We start from the raw sequence: 14,104 nt of genomic DNA, 5'->3' as shown, positions 1-14,104 counted from the left end.
CATGACATTCAAGCCTATCATTATAACCACACATAAACTTCTAGGTAAAAAATCCACCAAAGCATCTTTCTCATATTCTCTAAACCTCTATCAATAACAACCTTCTAGCACTATTCTTAAGAAGACAGACATGGAATTCTCAACTAACCATGACATATACCAAAAGCTTTGCCTCAATCTTCCTTCATACTTATAACCTTAGATAAAATGAGCATACAATAATTTTTACCCGCAAGAAACATTTATTCTCTCCCATATAAACAATTGCTCATCACCACTATCATCTCCCCCCTTAGATTAAAGCCAACCTTCTAAAGTTATGGATCTATTTCATATCCCTAGGACTGAGCCATAATTTCTTCACTCTAATATTCTAAAGAGAAATTCTCAACTCATGCGAATGAACTATATTTAAACCAACTAACTTTATTCTTGGACAATCCCTTGATATATACCATCCCTAACTTTCTCTATCTTTAATAATCATCGTCATAGACTAACACTCTTCCCCGCAAACATACCTGCCTTATTAAACACATAATTTGTATCACATATCTAAACTTATATTTTTCCCTAAACCACGAGAATCAGAATCATACCAAAAGAATCAACATCATCTATCCATAACTTTTTAACTTAGCTATTAAGAACACCATATACTATATAACTAGCATTTTTTCCATTTAACAACTTGAGGGCACTACTAAGCACACACAACCTTTAATAATCTTACAAAATAATGCAACCCTCATATCAACTTGGGTACACATCTAAATCATACCTACAACATCATACTTAATTGTGAATAAATAAACTTTGTGAATAAATAAACTTAAACTCTTGCATATATTGTTCAAGCCTACTATATCACTTCCATATAACTAGCGTCACTAACCAAAAAATCATTATTTCCACCTTGATGATCATCTATTGTTTAAACTTAGTGTCTAGTGCTAGGCATGATTAACAACACAACTTCACATATTATTCTCTCTTTAAAGTTATAAAATAAAAAACACCAAGAAACACTAGTCCACTAGAACCTCATAACAATAATAATCGATCATAATCTTATGGCGTATATTATTATAATCCGATAGCACATCCTCATTCTACACATTACTACTATTTATCCATCTATACACCTAAATTACTTTCAGAGCTCTATAAGTTTCAACTGAACTCCCTTTTTTTTACAACCTCACAGGAAGCCTAAATTAAAAATACTCAACCACCAAATACTTTCATTAATAACCTATACTTTCTTAACACAATAAATACCATCAATAACTCCTTTCCTACTTAAAACAAACAACAATTTACCTAAACTAATAACTCCTTCTCTACCTTCTACCAAGGAACCTATACCACATTCCCTTAAGCTAACACACAAGGACAAATCACCTCACTACTAACTCGATCGTATGCAAAAGTTCATCTATATACATTCGATCAATCTCCGTTACCACCTTTCTTGTCACTACACTTCTAATCCCATACTCCCAACTAAAAGAAGGTTTTACTACTTATGAATCATAACACTCAAGGTCATAATAGTTTATAACGCCCCGAGACTACCCCCTGGATGTTACACTGTGCTTAGAACTACAAGTGATCCTAAGCTAACCCATGATACTTACATAACTCGTGAACAACTGAATATGTTACATAAATCTAAAAGAAATAAGTGGAGGAGATGTCTTTGCTAAATATGTTCAATATAAACTGTTTAAAACATTAACACTTTAGTTATACAAAACAAAACTAAAAGTAAATATATTAACTCTGAATAACCGTCTATGAAGCCTCTACTAATACTAATTATAGGTAGCCAGGACATGACCCCCAGTTATACTAAATCAATACGACTAAATAAAGAAAAAATGCTACTAGAAATATAGTTGACACGAGCCGTCGAATCAAAACAACCCATCATCTGTAGACTGGAAGCTACACATTGTATGATTATGATGTGTGGGCTACTGCTAGTACCTACATTATGAGATAATGTAGCACATAGATATATATGTGTTCAGTACTTCTAGAATGTACTGAGTATGCGAGGGTGAAAGAATAAGTAAAACAATAACTGAATATTTATATAAACTTTCAAGTAATGCATGCTAAGTGTAAATAACTCACCTTGAGCTTGAATAAAACAAAGATTGCAAAATCATAAACATGAGTAATAAATCATAAGTATAAACTTTGTGAGCCATAACACTTAGTTCTAAAAACTTTACTTTTATTCTTACTTAGAGAGGTTCTTCTAACCAACATAAACCATGTGAGCTATCATGGAGTCCAATATCATACCCATATTGGGGAGAACTTTTCTACTCTAGCCATCAGAATAGAACCTTAACTTAGTGATCACTGAACTTAACCCATATTGGGACTTAAACCTATGGTGGCTCGTAGTTTCTATGAATGATATACATGCTTATCCATATTTCCTCTCGATGCTAAATACTACCTCCATATTACTTATATGTTCATACTTTAGGATATCCACCTTAAAATAACATAAGTGTTTATAGAATGAAAATCAGTTATGCTTCTCTTTCTTTAAATCATAAACATGATGAACAAATGTGGATTTCATATCTTATCTTAAGATCAAAAGATCAATTTTTGCTTTAAATCATGATATAAAACTTGTCAATGGAGCTTAAGAGCATAATCTTCTTGTAAACTCAATACTTCAACTTAGGGCTTAAAATTCATGTTGTAAATTCATGGAAATTCATAAAAAAAACTTCATGCTCAATAATCACATTAAAATCTTTCAAAAATATCGAGTCAAGATGATGAAATCGAAATCATAATATGAATCTTACAAGTAAAACATGAATATATACAATTCTTGATGTACTAAACTTTCAATATCATGGTAATAACATACTTCAAGAATATAATAATTTGGGTATGAACCCTAATACAAAACATGTAAACTAAATCTTAAAATCATACACTTTGGGTACAAAGGTGAAAGGGTACCCTTGTTTATAAACCCCACATACCTTAATTGAATGGATTCTTGAAGAAATCTTGTATTCGGAACTTAAATCCTTGTGTTCTTGAGAGGAAAATCTTGAATTATTGCTCTTTGGAAAGGGGAAGGTTTTTACGTGAGTTGTTTTGAGCAAGATGGGAAAATAATATCCCTTTTGTGCTATAAATCGTGTTTGGACGGCTGGGGTTGAAGGAAAAGGACCAAACTACCCCTTGGCCTCTTTTTCTCGTGCAAATAACCCTCGTGGCGCGACCCCTAATCCCAGGGAATATCCCTCACAATGCGAACCCTAGAAAGGTGGAATAGCCCTCGTAGCACAAAGCTATCACGACCCCTTACTGTTTCTCACGAAAATGGTCATAACTTTTCGCTCGAGTATCAGATTAAGGCAAAATTAGTATCGTTGGAAAGCAAACTAAATTGTCACGCCCCAAAATCCCATCGGGCCGGACTGGCACCCGAAGCCGAGAAGGCCCGGGAGAACCCGTTCAAATACCTGTACTTTCACTTACATGTCACCAAAAAATTGGACAGCACTTCGTTGCATATAGAAAGGTCTAATTACCTGTATCAGCACAACACGCGCAAATATATATATATATATATATATATATATAATACTTGGCCGTCGGGGCCACCACATATACAGATATAACATCACTATATAAACTTCCATGACTTTACCCTTCCTTATGTCTACAAAGCCTCTAGGATATACATGACATAACTAGGGTCGGGACAAACCCCTGCCCACACATGACTCATGTACAATAACAAAACATAAGGAACCGACTCGGAAAGCTCCGAAGCAAACTGGAGCTCACCAACAATAGCTGTATGACCTGGCTCCTACTTGTGCGGTGTATGAGCTGAGGTACCTGTGCCTGCAGCATGAAATGCAGGTCCCCCGTGAGGGACGTCAGTACGAAATATGTACTGAGTATGTAAAGCTGTAAATAATCACATATGATATAGGAGCTTAATAGAAATCAGAAACAAGTGAATAAGTCGTAATAGGAGTGGACCATACTTACTAGAACTTGTGACAACCTGTACATTGTATTTATTCAATCACTTTACCTTCGTTCTTATCGTCTTTGTAATCATTACTGTACTGTACTGTGACCATTAGGATGCCTCCAGTACATATCAACTGGGATCGACCCATGCTAGGCTTATGCCCCTGGGATACCACCCATAAACACATGAAATAGGGATCGACCCATGCTAGGCTTATGCCCCTGGGATACCACCCGATAAGAGAGAACTTCCATCACTTAGTTCAATTAATCTTTGAGATTGTTATTTCGGTCGCCTCCACATTTTAATACTTTGAAACAATGATACATCAATAGGAACCAAGTAATAGACCTTCTATACAATAACGATGTAATAAAGACTCATTGGTACATCAACAATGTGTTTCAGAATCATCAATATCACAACAATGAAATAAGAGCCTTTTGGTCTATCAATGAAACATTTTGACAATTATAGGATGGAAACAACTTCGTTGGTAACGTAGAACAATACATGTTTTTGGACAACCTCGGAATCTTACTTGATGGAACATTGGTGTTTTCATGCCAAAGAACATTGTTAGAGTATGCTTTACATACCTCGTTGTAGATTCAGATACCAATTCAACACAACTTCCCGCCTTTACAAATCACTTATCTACAATGAAATGTTTGGCATCTAGTATTAGCAACCCAACACCACAATTCTCTTCCATAATTCCATACTACCAATATTTGCAAAACATTCCAAAAACCAACTTGAACAATAGGTTTATGTGTGTATATATATATAATCATCATTTCAATACCACATCATCAATACCACATCATCACCCCAAATTCCTTCATAATTTAACATAATCCAACCATGCACAAGAATAATCCAACATCATTTCCAATCATCTTTCAACAACAATCAAATAACATACTTCTTATGCTCACATGCATATATATATATATACATATCCATATAAATAACACCAACATAATTTACATCCTTACCAAAAAAATGGCCCTTTTGATTTCGAAGTCCTGTTGGCACAAATAAGGGGTGCTTCTCGAAGCCCTTGAGACGGTGAACACAACTACGGAATCAATTTGGATTTTCTACGGTTGAATCACAAGATAATTGGAGTTGAAATTTGGCTAGGGTTTCTTAGTTTTCAATAATGGATGATAAATAATGGATATGAGGCTAAGTATATGTATATAATGACCAATTTTCGTTCAAGAGGTGATGGAAAATGACCATATTGCCCTTAAAAATTTAAGTAAATCCGAATCTGTCCATGGTGGACTGTTTTGATAGGCTAAAGTAAATCGGCCATAACTCTTTGCTCCGATATCGGATTTGGGTGAAATTGGTATCGTTAGAAAGATAATTCAAAGGTATTTCATTTCATATAAATTAAGCCACCCAGTTCGTCCTGTACAAGTAGTTATGATCGTTTGAAGTTGACCCTAAAAATCTGTTTTGAGAGGCTGAAGTAAAACGAGTATAACTCCTTACTCAGATGTTGGATTTGGATGAAACCAATTGCATTGGAAAGAAGACTCGGAGATCTTTATTTTGATATGTGGTAGCTCTCCCAGTTCATTATATTTAGGGAGTTATGATCGTTCAAAGTTGACCCAAAAAACTGGCAGGCCTCAGTAGTTTTCCTGCACATTTACTGTTCACATCCCGGCCACCGTTTTAAAGTTTCGAACGAGCTCGCTTATATCCGAAACTTATCCGTTTTTGGAAATCTTTATATCGTTGGAAAGCTTATTCAATAACCTTCGTATGGAAACATCGACGGGAAAATTCCGGTATAAATAAAGTCGATTCCTATACACCTATAATCAAACTACACACTTGAAACCATCTCAAAATAATCAATACTCATACTTAAACTCATATATACCTAACTTAGGATCAATACATATACTCCAACACATATAACAATGACTAATGCACGTAATTAAGTACGGGGTGTTACATAAATTATCCATCATTTGGTTAGTATTGAGCTGAAAAATTCCATCTATGCCAAAATTTATGCACGTTCAAAGTTGACCCTTTAAGAATCAAATACCAAAATTTGGCCGAATCAAAGGCTCTTAGTTCAACCTTGCTCTATGTGATTTCTATGAAAATTTCTCCTAATAAGCACTCCTCACACTAGGATAATGATCATGACACATGTATTCAAAATACAAATCATGAGACTAGAGTTTACACACATAAGAATGATGGTCTAATTTTTACCTAAAAAATATGGGGTGTTATATTGGGAGATTGAGAGCAATATGTGGATATAATATCCTCACCTGTTAGAGGCTTCAGGTACATCCTAATCCTTTACATTCGTGAACGAAATTTCTTTTAGTAGTGGATATTATAATGATACTCCAGGTCATTTTCTGTGTTTCTGCTCATTTTCGTAGTTTAGAGCTTTCCCAAGTTATTTATAACCTGCTGGACCTAACAGTTAGGTTACCGAGCACTTCAATTTGTTTTTAGAGCCAATTCTCTATTTTGAAGCCTTCATTGGTTTAAATTATCTATAGAACAAAAACTTTAGTCAAACGACCTCATATGCCAATTTTGACTGTTCCAACAGCTTTGAAACGTAGATTTTAGGCTAGCTAAGTCCTTGGTTCGGATTTTGAGGCTCCCAAACTCATTTTGAATTATTGACTAGAAGTTAAAGAAAAATAGCACATGGGTATGGGACCCACTAATTGTCGAAATGACCTTGAATGAAAATTTTGACTGCTCCATTAAGTTTGGAGCGTCGAGTTTGATAAGGCAGTATATTTTGCTTATGTACACGAAATTTCAGATGAAGTCCAAAGGATTGGTGAAGACTAAAAAATATTCAAAATCTCCAGCTAATGCAAGAAAATTGGGTACGTCCTCTAAAACGTCCTTTGGCACTTTAGCGGAGGGCACTTTAGTGACTCTTTGGGCACTTTATCGGCCCTGACCAAATCAATAATGTCGTTTTAGCAGCTAGTTGGCCACTAAAGCGCTAGTTGTTTTAGAGTCAACCAACCATCGCAGCGGCCTGCCATGTCAGCGAGGTACTACTTTAGCGGCTAGCTAAGCGCTTTAGTGTCTATTGCTAAAGTGGCTCAGTGTCCACTTAAGCGACATCTGTGTGGCCGGAAAAGGTATAAATGCCCCACTTATCCCGATTTCACTATTTTTTATCCATTCCCTAGATTATTGAACCCTAAAATGTGGAAGAAACTTGAGAGAATCATTTGTGGTTGATTTTAGGGCTTGTGTGAAGTTAATTTGCGCATTTCTTCTTCAAATATATTGTAAGATTTCATTAATTTCTAGATAGAATCCTTCATTTTTTTCAATAATTCATAGAATTTTGGTGGCTTGATTGTAGCACCATTAGAACTAGAAATACACAAATTTTTTAGGATAATGTTCCTTATGCATAGAGCGACATTGCGTTGATTTCAAAAGTGCAATTCCATATACGGGCTCCATATGAGATTTTTATATAATTTTAGATTCGAAGATGAATAGTGAAATATGGGTATCATTGTTCTCATTTTGATGAGTATATTGTGACTTTGATGGCGTGGAACCTTGTGAAAGCTTCTTAGAAAGGGAAATTGGTGGTTTAGTGAATTCTCCAAACTTTTCTTTGGCATCCAGGTAGGCTAGGTTTACCCTCTTTTTAGAATGAGTTATTTCATAGTATGATTATGATATTATGCTAGATATGGAGTTGGATTTAGGTGTTGGAGGTATGACTGAAAATATTTAGGTTAGTTGGACTGTCTAGGCTATCCCGAAATCGTAATTTAGGCGAAATTGACTTAGTTGCTCATGTTTTAGAAGAAATTGCTATCTTAGGGCTAATTAGGACTTATTTAACATCTATAAATGAATTTAGATACCTTAGCTTAGTCCAGGGTAGAGTTTTCCTAAAATAGATTTTGGAGATTAGAAGTGGGCCCCTCCGACCAACCTTTGGGGATTAGAAATGGACCCCTCCGACCCATCTTAGGCCAAGACTTGTGTTAGCTTTAGTATGATTAATCACACCTGATATACCCTTATTAATGCTTATTTTGGGGCTTTAAAGAGATTAGATACTTATTGATTGCGCTAGTCTGGTAGTTGGGAGTTAGTGCTAATTTTGGGAAAGTTTGGCTGGATAATTATTGTAATTTAGTTATATTCCTTATGATTGTGGTTTGTTTACATGGTCTATTAATATGGTTTAATGATATATGAGTTCTGGTTCAAGTACGCAATTAATGATGATATTTATAATAATAGTTTCGGTTCAAGTCTGGTAATGGATAATGATATTGATATGAGTTTCAGTTCAAGTCCGGCAAATGATGCTATAACATGGATACTATTGAGGATGATATGACGACGATAATGATATGAGTTTCATTCTGAATCCGACATTAGGAGTTGAGAATGATATGATTTGGTATGGGTAGTTTGATGTTATAGCTGATATTCAGTAGAGTTATGGATCCTCTGTTGTTTATTTTTCTTTGGTTGTACCCTTCAGGCTTATGGGAGCCTGCGTTGGGTCATTTACTTTTTCGTACTTATTGGCTAATGGGGGTTAATTTATTAGTCATAATTGTGTGATCTTTATAATACTCTTTCGTATTTATTTATTTATTTACTTATGCACAACAGTGTTGGAGCATATTTTCATGTTTGCCCATTTTTCCTTGACTTAGTTTATTTTATCTTGTATCTTATCGTATTTATACCATGATTTAGCTCAGTCAACCGATGATGCCTATTGAGTACCCATAATTTTGGTATTCATACAACACTTCTACCTTTTTAGAGAAGATCCGAGTACTAGTTGTCATCGTTGATGTGACACTCATGCATGCTTGATTTCGGAAATTAGGTGAACTCATTATCCCTTTTTCCTTCTACTTATATATGTCTAATCTTTCATTTTTTTAGACTAATTGTATTTGACTTTTTAGTACTTGTGTTTCATTTGTAGTAGCTCTCGTACTAACAATTCTGAATCTTGGGATGGTTGTTGCTCTTTTATCTATTTATTAGACTGTTATGACTGTCTTATTGCTATTTAAGTCTTGTATTGTTGATTTTCAATTTTTAGGCCATTTTCCACCAAGTTAGTCAATCCATTGCTCATAGTTCCGAACTACGATTTGACTTATCTACTAGCGAGATAAAGTAGGTGTCATCATGACTCGTAAATCAGATCGTGACACTGCCAACATCAATAAATGCATAGTGATATCCTTAATTCAAACTTCGACTCTACGAACTTACCAGTAAATGTTTCTGCTACAACTTTAATTATACTAACTGAAATTGTTTCAGCCTAAGTTGATAGAGTCTCGTCCTGACAACGTGTTACGAAATAATAAAATAAGAACAACAATAATAAGAAAAAGAAGAGAGGAGATATCTTATGTCAGTCGAGGAATGGTTTAGAATGAAAAGATCCCTCTATTTATAGGAAAATTCCTCTTAATTCTCTCCAAAAGATAGACATCTCATATCATGATAGATCTTGATAGATACTCTCTCTATTCTTAATAGATATTCACTTCAAAATGATAGACATCAATATCATTTATAACAAAATAAAACTTTTTAACTTTTAAATTTGAAATCAAATATCCAAAACCAAAAATTTCACATCCAATTCAAGCCGAACACTAACCCCTACGCCCCACTACGGAGCAAATAGCCCATCGGACAAGCCTCAGTGATTTTCGATTTTCTCAATGGACTCCATCCATTCAAGAAGCATGATGGTTAAACATATCCACAAACATTTATGACGTGTGCGCGAGCGTTACTTACAAAATCCAGTGTTAAACACTATATCCTCATTTCACGTTTTATGTGTCACATAGTATAAACGTATGTTGACATAATATACTACTAATATGAAAAGAAAAGAGCAAAGACCGGAGTTATTTTTTCGATTGAAATATTCGTCCTATCATTACCCATTAATCCTTCAAAATAAGGATATTAGACAAAGATGAACTTTTTTTGGAAATAAAACTAAACATTTACTGAACCATACGATCTATTTCATACAATCAACTCTTCTGTTGTCTTGCTCAGCAGTCTCCATCAACTTAAGTATATTGTTTAGCCAAGCAGAAAAGTTACCCATGAAATATAGCTTTCCTATGCACCCTCTGAATGTCGCATATTTCTTACGAGCAATTATACAGACAACAAAGAATCAGCGAAGTAAAGACGCGGACAAATTGTGACCAACAGAAAAAACTGAAACAGAAAAAGGAGTAGAAAATACATTTGACTACCTCCCTTCTAGAAAGAAGGGGATGGGGGATCAGTACTTACATCAGCTGGAAGTGAGGATCTTCCATAAGCCATGAAATATACATGAAGTTGCTGTAGTTTGACGACTAAAATTAGTCATACAGATGATTATTGCATAACATATTTTATGAAAACCCGTTGAAGTCATAGCTTAAAATGGCTTCCCAAATTCTTGTGTCTGCTGCTCCCAGGCCCTCAGAAAGCCTACACAAATATATAAAGCATGCTTAGAGAACAAAGACACCTATAGCATCTGAGATTTCATCTACAAAACAGAGAAGCACACATACAGGCACGTCGTACAAACTATTGTACATGTGTATGGCTGTGGAGCAGAACATCAATGAACTGAAGAAGCTAAACTACGCGTCATTCAGCAAAACACATCCTCGTTTCAAAAGCCCAAGGTCACTCTCATCACCATGGATTTCCTTATTGCTTACTGATCCTATAATCATCAATCAATTTCCCCATCTTTTTGACACCTTTTTTTCTAACAAAATTAGAGATACTGCTCAGGGGATGTAGTGCTTATGACAGTAAGAAACAAACTAGAAATGGGACACATTTTATGGACCATCATACCGAAGCAGAAGGCTTATAAATGTGGAGAATAATTAATCAAATGAGTAGAGAACAAATAAATGCGCACAATAATCAGAAAAAAGCAATTGGTGAAACCATTAGTGAATGCATAATATAGGTTGGATCATGGAGCAACCATGAGTACATACATGCACAGGATTTCCACCAAAAACATCTCAATTAGTAATATCAGATTCAAGTTCATGAGAAAAGATCTTTAGCATACTTATCGGTATTTCTCCCAAAGACATATATATTGAATCATCATCTTCAAGCATTCCCTGAAGAAAAAATAATCAAAAACAATATTCAACAAGAGGCTCGTGAAAAACATTCATCAAGAGTTACGTCGTTCTCAGCTGCAGGTGAAGCAGAGAAAACAACACTAGTTAAAGTAACATACTGAATCAATTCTATAAATAACTGCCAAGACCAACTATGAAAATCATGGCACTAGTACCTCTCCATTATGCAGGCCTATACCGCTGTGCAAGGAATTCATATTTGCTGGTACAGAAGAACAGCTTGGTATATCATTCCCAAGCAATTCTGATATCATCTGTCCATAACCATCCTGAACATCAGGAATATCGTCGGTACCATGGGGGTTATTAGGAAAACCATCTGATCCCGTAAATACAACTTCAGACCTGTGTATGACTTCCCAAAATCAGAGGAGAATCTAGGAAAGTAATCTGATTCACCTGGAACATCTTTATGGAAAACTAATAGAAAGCAGTAATATCAACTAAAATATGAATCATTGACCAATGTTCTACCAAATTAGACAGAAACAAATTAAAGAGGCAAAGCGATATTAAAGGATAAATGTATTGCTGTTGTAATCATACCTTGTCTCTGGATTATTCAAAGACTTGTCTTCTTGTTCAGAATCATTTTTCAAATCAATCACCTCAATGTCAATATGATCAAAGGCAGATTTAGCATATTTATTAGCTGTATTGCAGTTACTGCTCATGGTCAGATCAATATCAACTGGTGCTTCTTGTTTTACACTTCCAGCTATCCCTGGGAAGAAATGAACAGGATCAGCATTTTGAGTCTCATTCACATCAGAAGCTTCCAAAAGATTGAGGTCACAAGTTTTCAAGGAGTCTGGAAAAAGTTGTATTCCTGTAAACTCGGTGCCTGGCTCCACAACACTCTTGGTAATCAGAGGAATTTCAACCACCGTCTTTTCATCTGATGACAACATCACCCCCTCACCATGCGAAGACCCTGGTTCCTGTGAATTCGGCCAGTCATCCATGGAATTAGAATGGTACAGAATACCATCTGAGAGAGTACACATTGATGAAGCCAATTCTCTAGGTTTCTTAGTTCCCCCTGTACAATCATCATCATGCTCTAATGCTCGTTTCTCACCTCTTTCCAAGTTAATAAAATTGCAACTTTCAAATCCAGGTAATTTCTCAATTGTTTCATCCTCCTTTACTACCAAGCTGTCTCCAAGAGATGAGGAACCCGTCTCATCTACCTGTTTAACGACGTGAGAAGAACATGATTCTACCTCCAAATAAAGAGGTTCCGACTTGCCAGAATCAAGGTTTCTTGCATCATGACTATGAGGAGATGAAATTACACCAGCGGAAACATCCACATGGTTCAGTTCTGAATGTGTTTGAGGATCCTTAGATAGCTCTATCTCACGGGTGTTCTCATCTTCGATGACTGCATTATCACAAACCTTCAGAACTCTATTTGCCAATGAAGAGCGAGTTTTCTTGGGAACATGCTCAAACCTCCATAGACTAAGTAAATCATTACTATTCTTTCTAATCTGCTTATGTTCTTCAGCACACAGCTTAACTTCTATGTCCTCCTTGACAGCTTTTCTCTCCAAATCACCATTATCGCTGTAAACATCAACCTGATCAACTTCTATTTTGGAGGCTTCCATTTCAACAGACTTCTCATTAAGTTGTTGTTCATCCTCTGAGGGAAGATTAGTTCCAGCGCTAATAGGACTTGCCTTTTTACCTGCATCATCCTCTGATGGAAGATTACTGCCAGTGCTAATAGGACTTGCCTTTTTACCCGCATCACCCCCTGCCTTGTTTTGGCCTGCAGGCTCTGAATCAACCAGCGAGTACCCTGAACTATCAATCTCAGGATTTATTTTCCTGGGAGGGGAATTTCGCAACACCCCATCACTATTCTTAGCTACTTGCTGTTCATCGCTATTCCCAAAAAAAGCATTATCTTGACCATCTACATCAGGAGAGTTCCTGGCTCTATTCCACGATCCAATTCTTCCTAATTCTCGATTGAACTCAGAGCCATAATTTTTAACGGTCCCATTTCTTCTCCCTTCTGTCATAAAGCTTCTTGAACCCACTGAGTTATATTCATCAGGAGAACTTTTCCTACCATGGCCTACACCACCTGCAGCATTCCCCAAATGAGGAAGAGATGATATTCGACCTTCCCACATAAAATCAGCCTCCTGTGACCTAAATCCCTGAAATTCCCCAACCATGTTCTTTAAGCTACCGTTTTGATATTTCCCAGAAAGAGCACCCGGTGGCAGCACTCCTTTGGAAACAAGGTACTCAGCCGCTAGCCGTCCAGCTTCCACGAAAATTTCATTTCCATGTGGCAGTGCAAACTGCTTTGACTGACCACGCCCAAAAGCCACCTGGCTATAATTTCTGTATTCACCACCACCTCTCACGAATCGCCCGGGTGCAGCATCCACACCCCCTGTCCCCATTGAACTAGATCTATTCCCGTTTACCGGACTGTGATATCTAGCATGCATGTTCCAATTGAGTATTATATCAGTTAAATAAGAAGTAACTACTCTACAAAAAGCTGTGTTGTCTTTGCAACTCAATTAGCTACTAGTTTCTCCAACAGCACCTCCCCTAAATGATAAAAAGTAGTCATAAGAATCCCATTTGCTGACACAAGATTTCAAATTAAAGACCAATCGCATTTTTTAGCTATATTTTCCATCCGTTCACTTTTACTGTTAAGTTCACCCTTCACTTTTACTTGTCAAAGTTTGAACTTAATGCGCTCATTAAAAGAATAATGATTGAAATGACTATTTTACTATGCTAACCCTGTTAATTGTTTAGTATTACGTCTTGGAAAAAAAATGGAGAATAAATAATTTGTTATAAATGT

At 35.9% G+C, this 14,104-nt stretch overlaps 1 protein-coding gene across 2 annotated transcripts; it reads right to left on the bottom strand.

The window, feature by feature from the left end:
* Window positions 1-10,310: 10,310 nt before the first annotated feature.
* LOC107863665 (uncharacterized protein At4g26450) lies at window positions 10,311-13,885 on the bottom strand. Of its 2 annotated transcripts, XR_007052944.1 has the most exons (5): window positions 11,803-13,885; window positions 11,412-11,601; window positions 11,178-11,232; window positions 10,657-10,859; window positions 10,311-10,570 (listed from the first exon to the last, which is right to left on the bottom strand). XR_007052944.1 is itself a non-coding variant. In XM_016709698.2 (4 exons), the coding sequence occupies exons 1-4, from the start codon at window positions 13,731-13,733 to the stop codon at window positions 10,518-10,520; spliced, it is 2,229 nt and encodes a 742-aa protein (XP_016565184.1). In that variant the 5' UTR covers window positions 13,734-13,885; the 3' UTR covers window positions 10,311-10,517. The 2 variants fall into 2 exon arrangements, 1 of the variants encoding a protein (XP_016565184.1); XM_016709698.2 differs by lacking the exon at window positions 10,657-10,859.
* Between the last annotated feature and the right edge of the window lie 219 nt (window positions 13,886-14,104).

Source organism: Capsicum annuum, chromosome 3, assembly GCF_002878395.1.
Source record: "Capsicum annuum cultivar UCD-10X-F1 chromosome 3, UCD10Xv1.1, whole genome shotgun sequence".
NCBI lineage: Eukaryota > Viridiplantae > Streptophyta > Magnoliopsida > Solanales > Solanaceae > Capsicum > Capsicum annuum.
This window is presented reverse-complemented; position numbering and strand designations above follow the sequence as displayed.

What these genes read in the sequence shown, in the direction of transcription:
- LOC107863665 (XM_016709698.2), bottom strand. Translation starts at nt 13,733, where the DNA reads ATGCATGCTAGATATCACAGTCCGGTAAACGGGAATAGATCTAGTTCA. An exon ending in TTGAATAATCCAGAGACAAG is followed by an intron (nt 11,602 to 11,802) that starts GTATGATTACAA and finishes AGTCATACACAG; the next exon opens with GTCTGAAGTTGTATTTACGG. An exon ending in TAGGCCTGCATAATGGAGAG is followed by an intron (nt 11,233 to 11,411) that starts GTACTAGTGCCA and finishes TTTTTTCTTCAG; the next exon opens with GGAATGCTTGAAGATGATGA.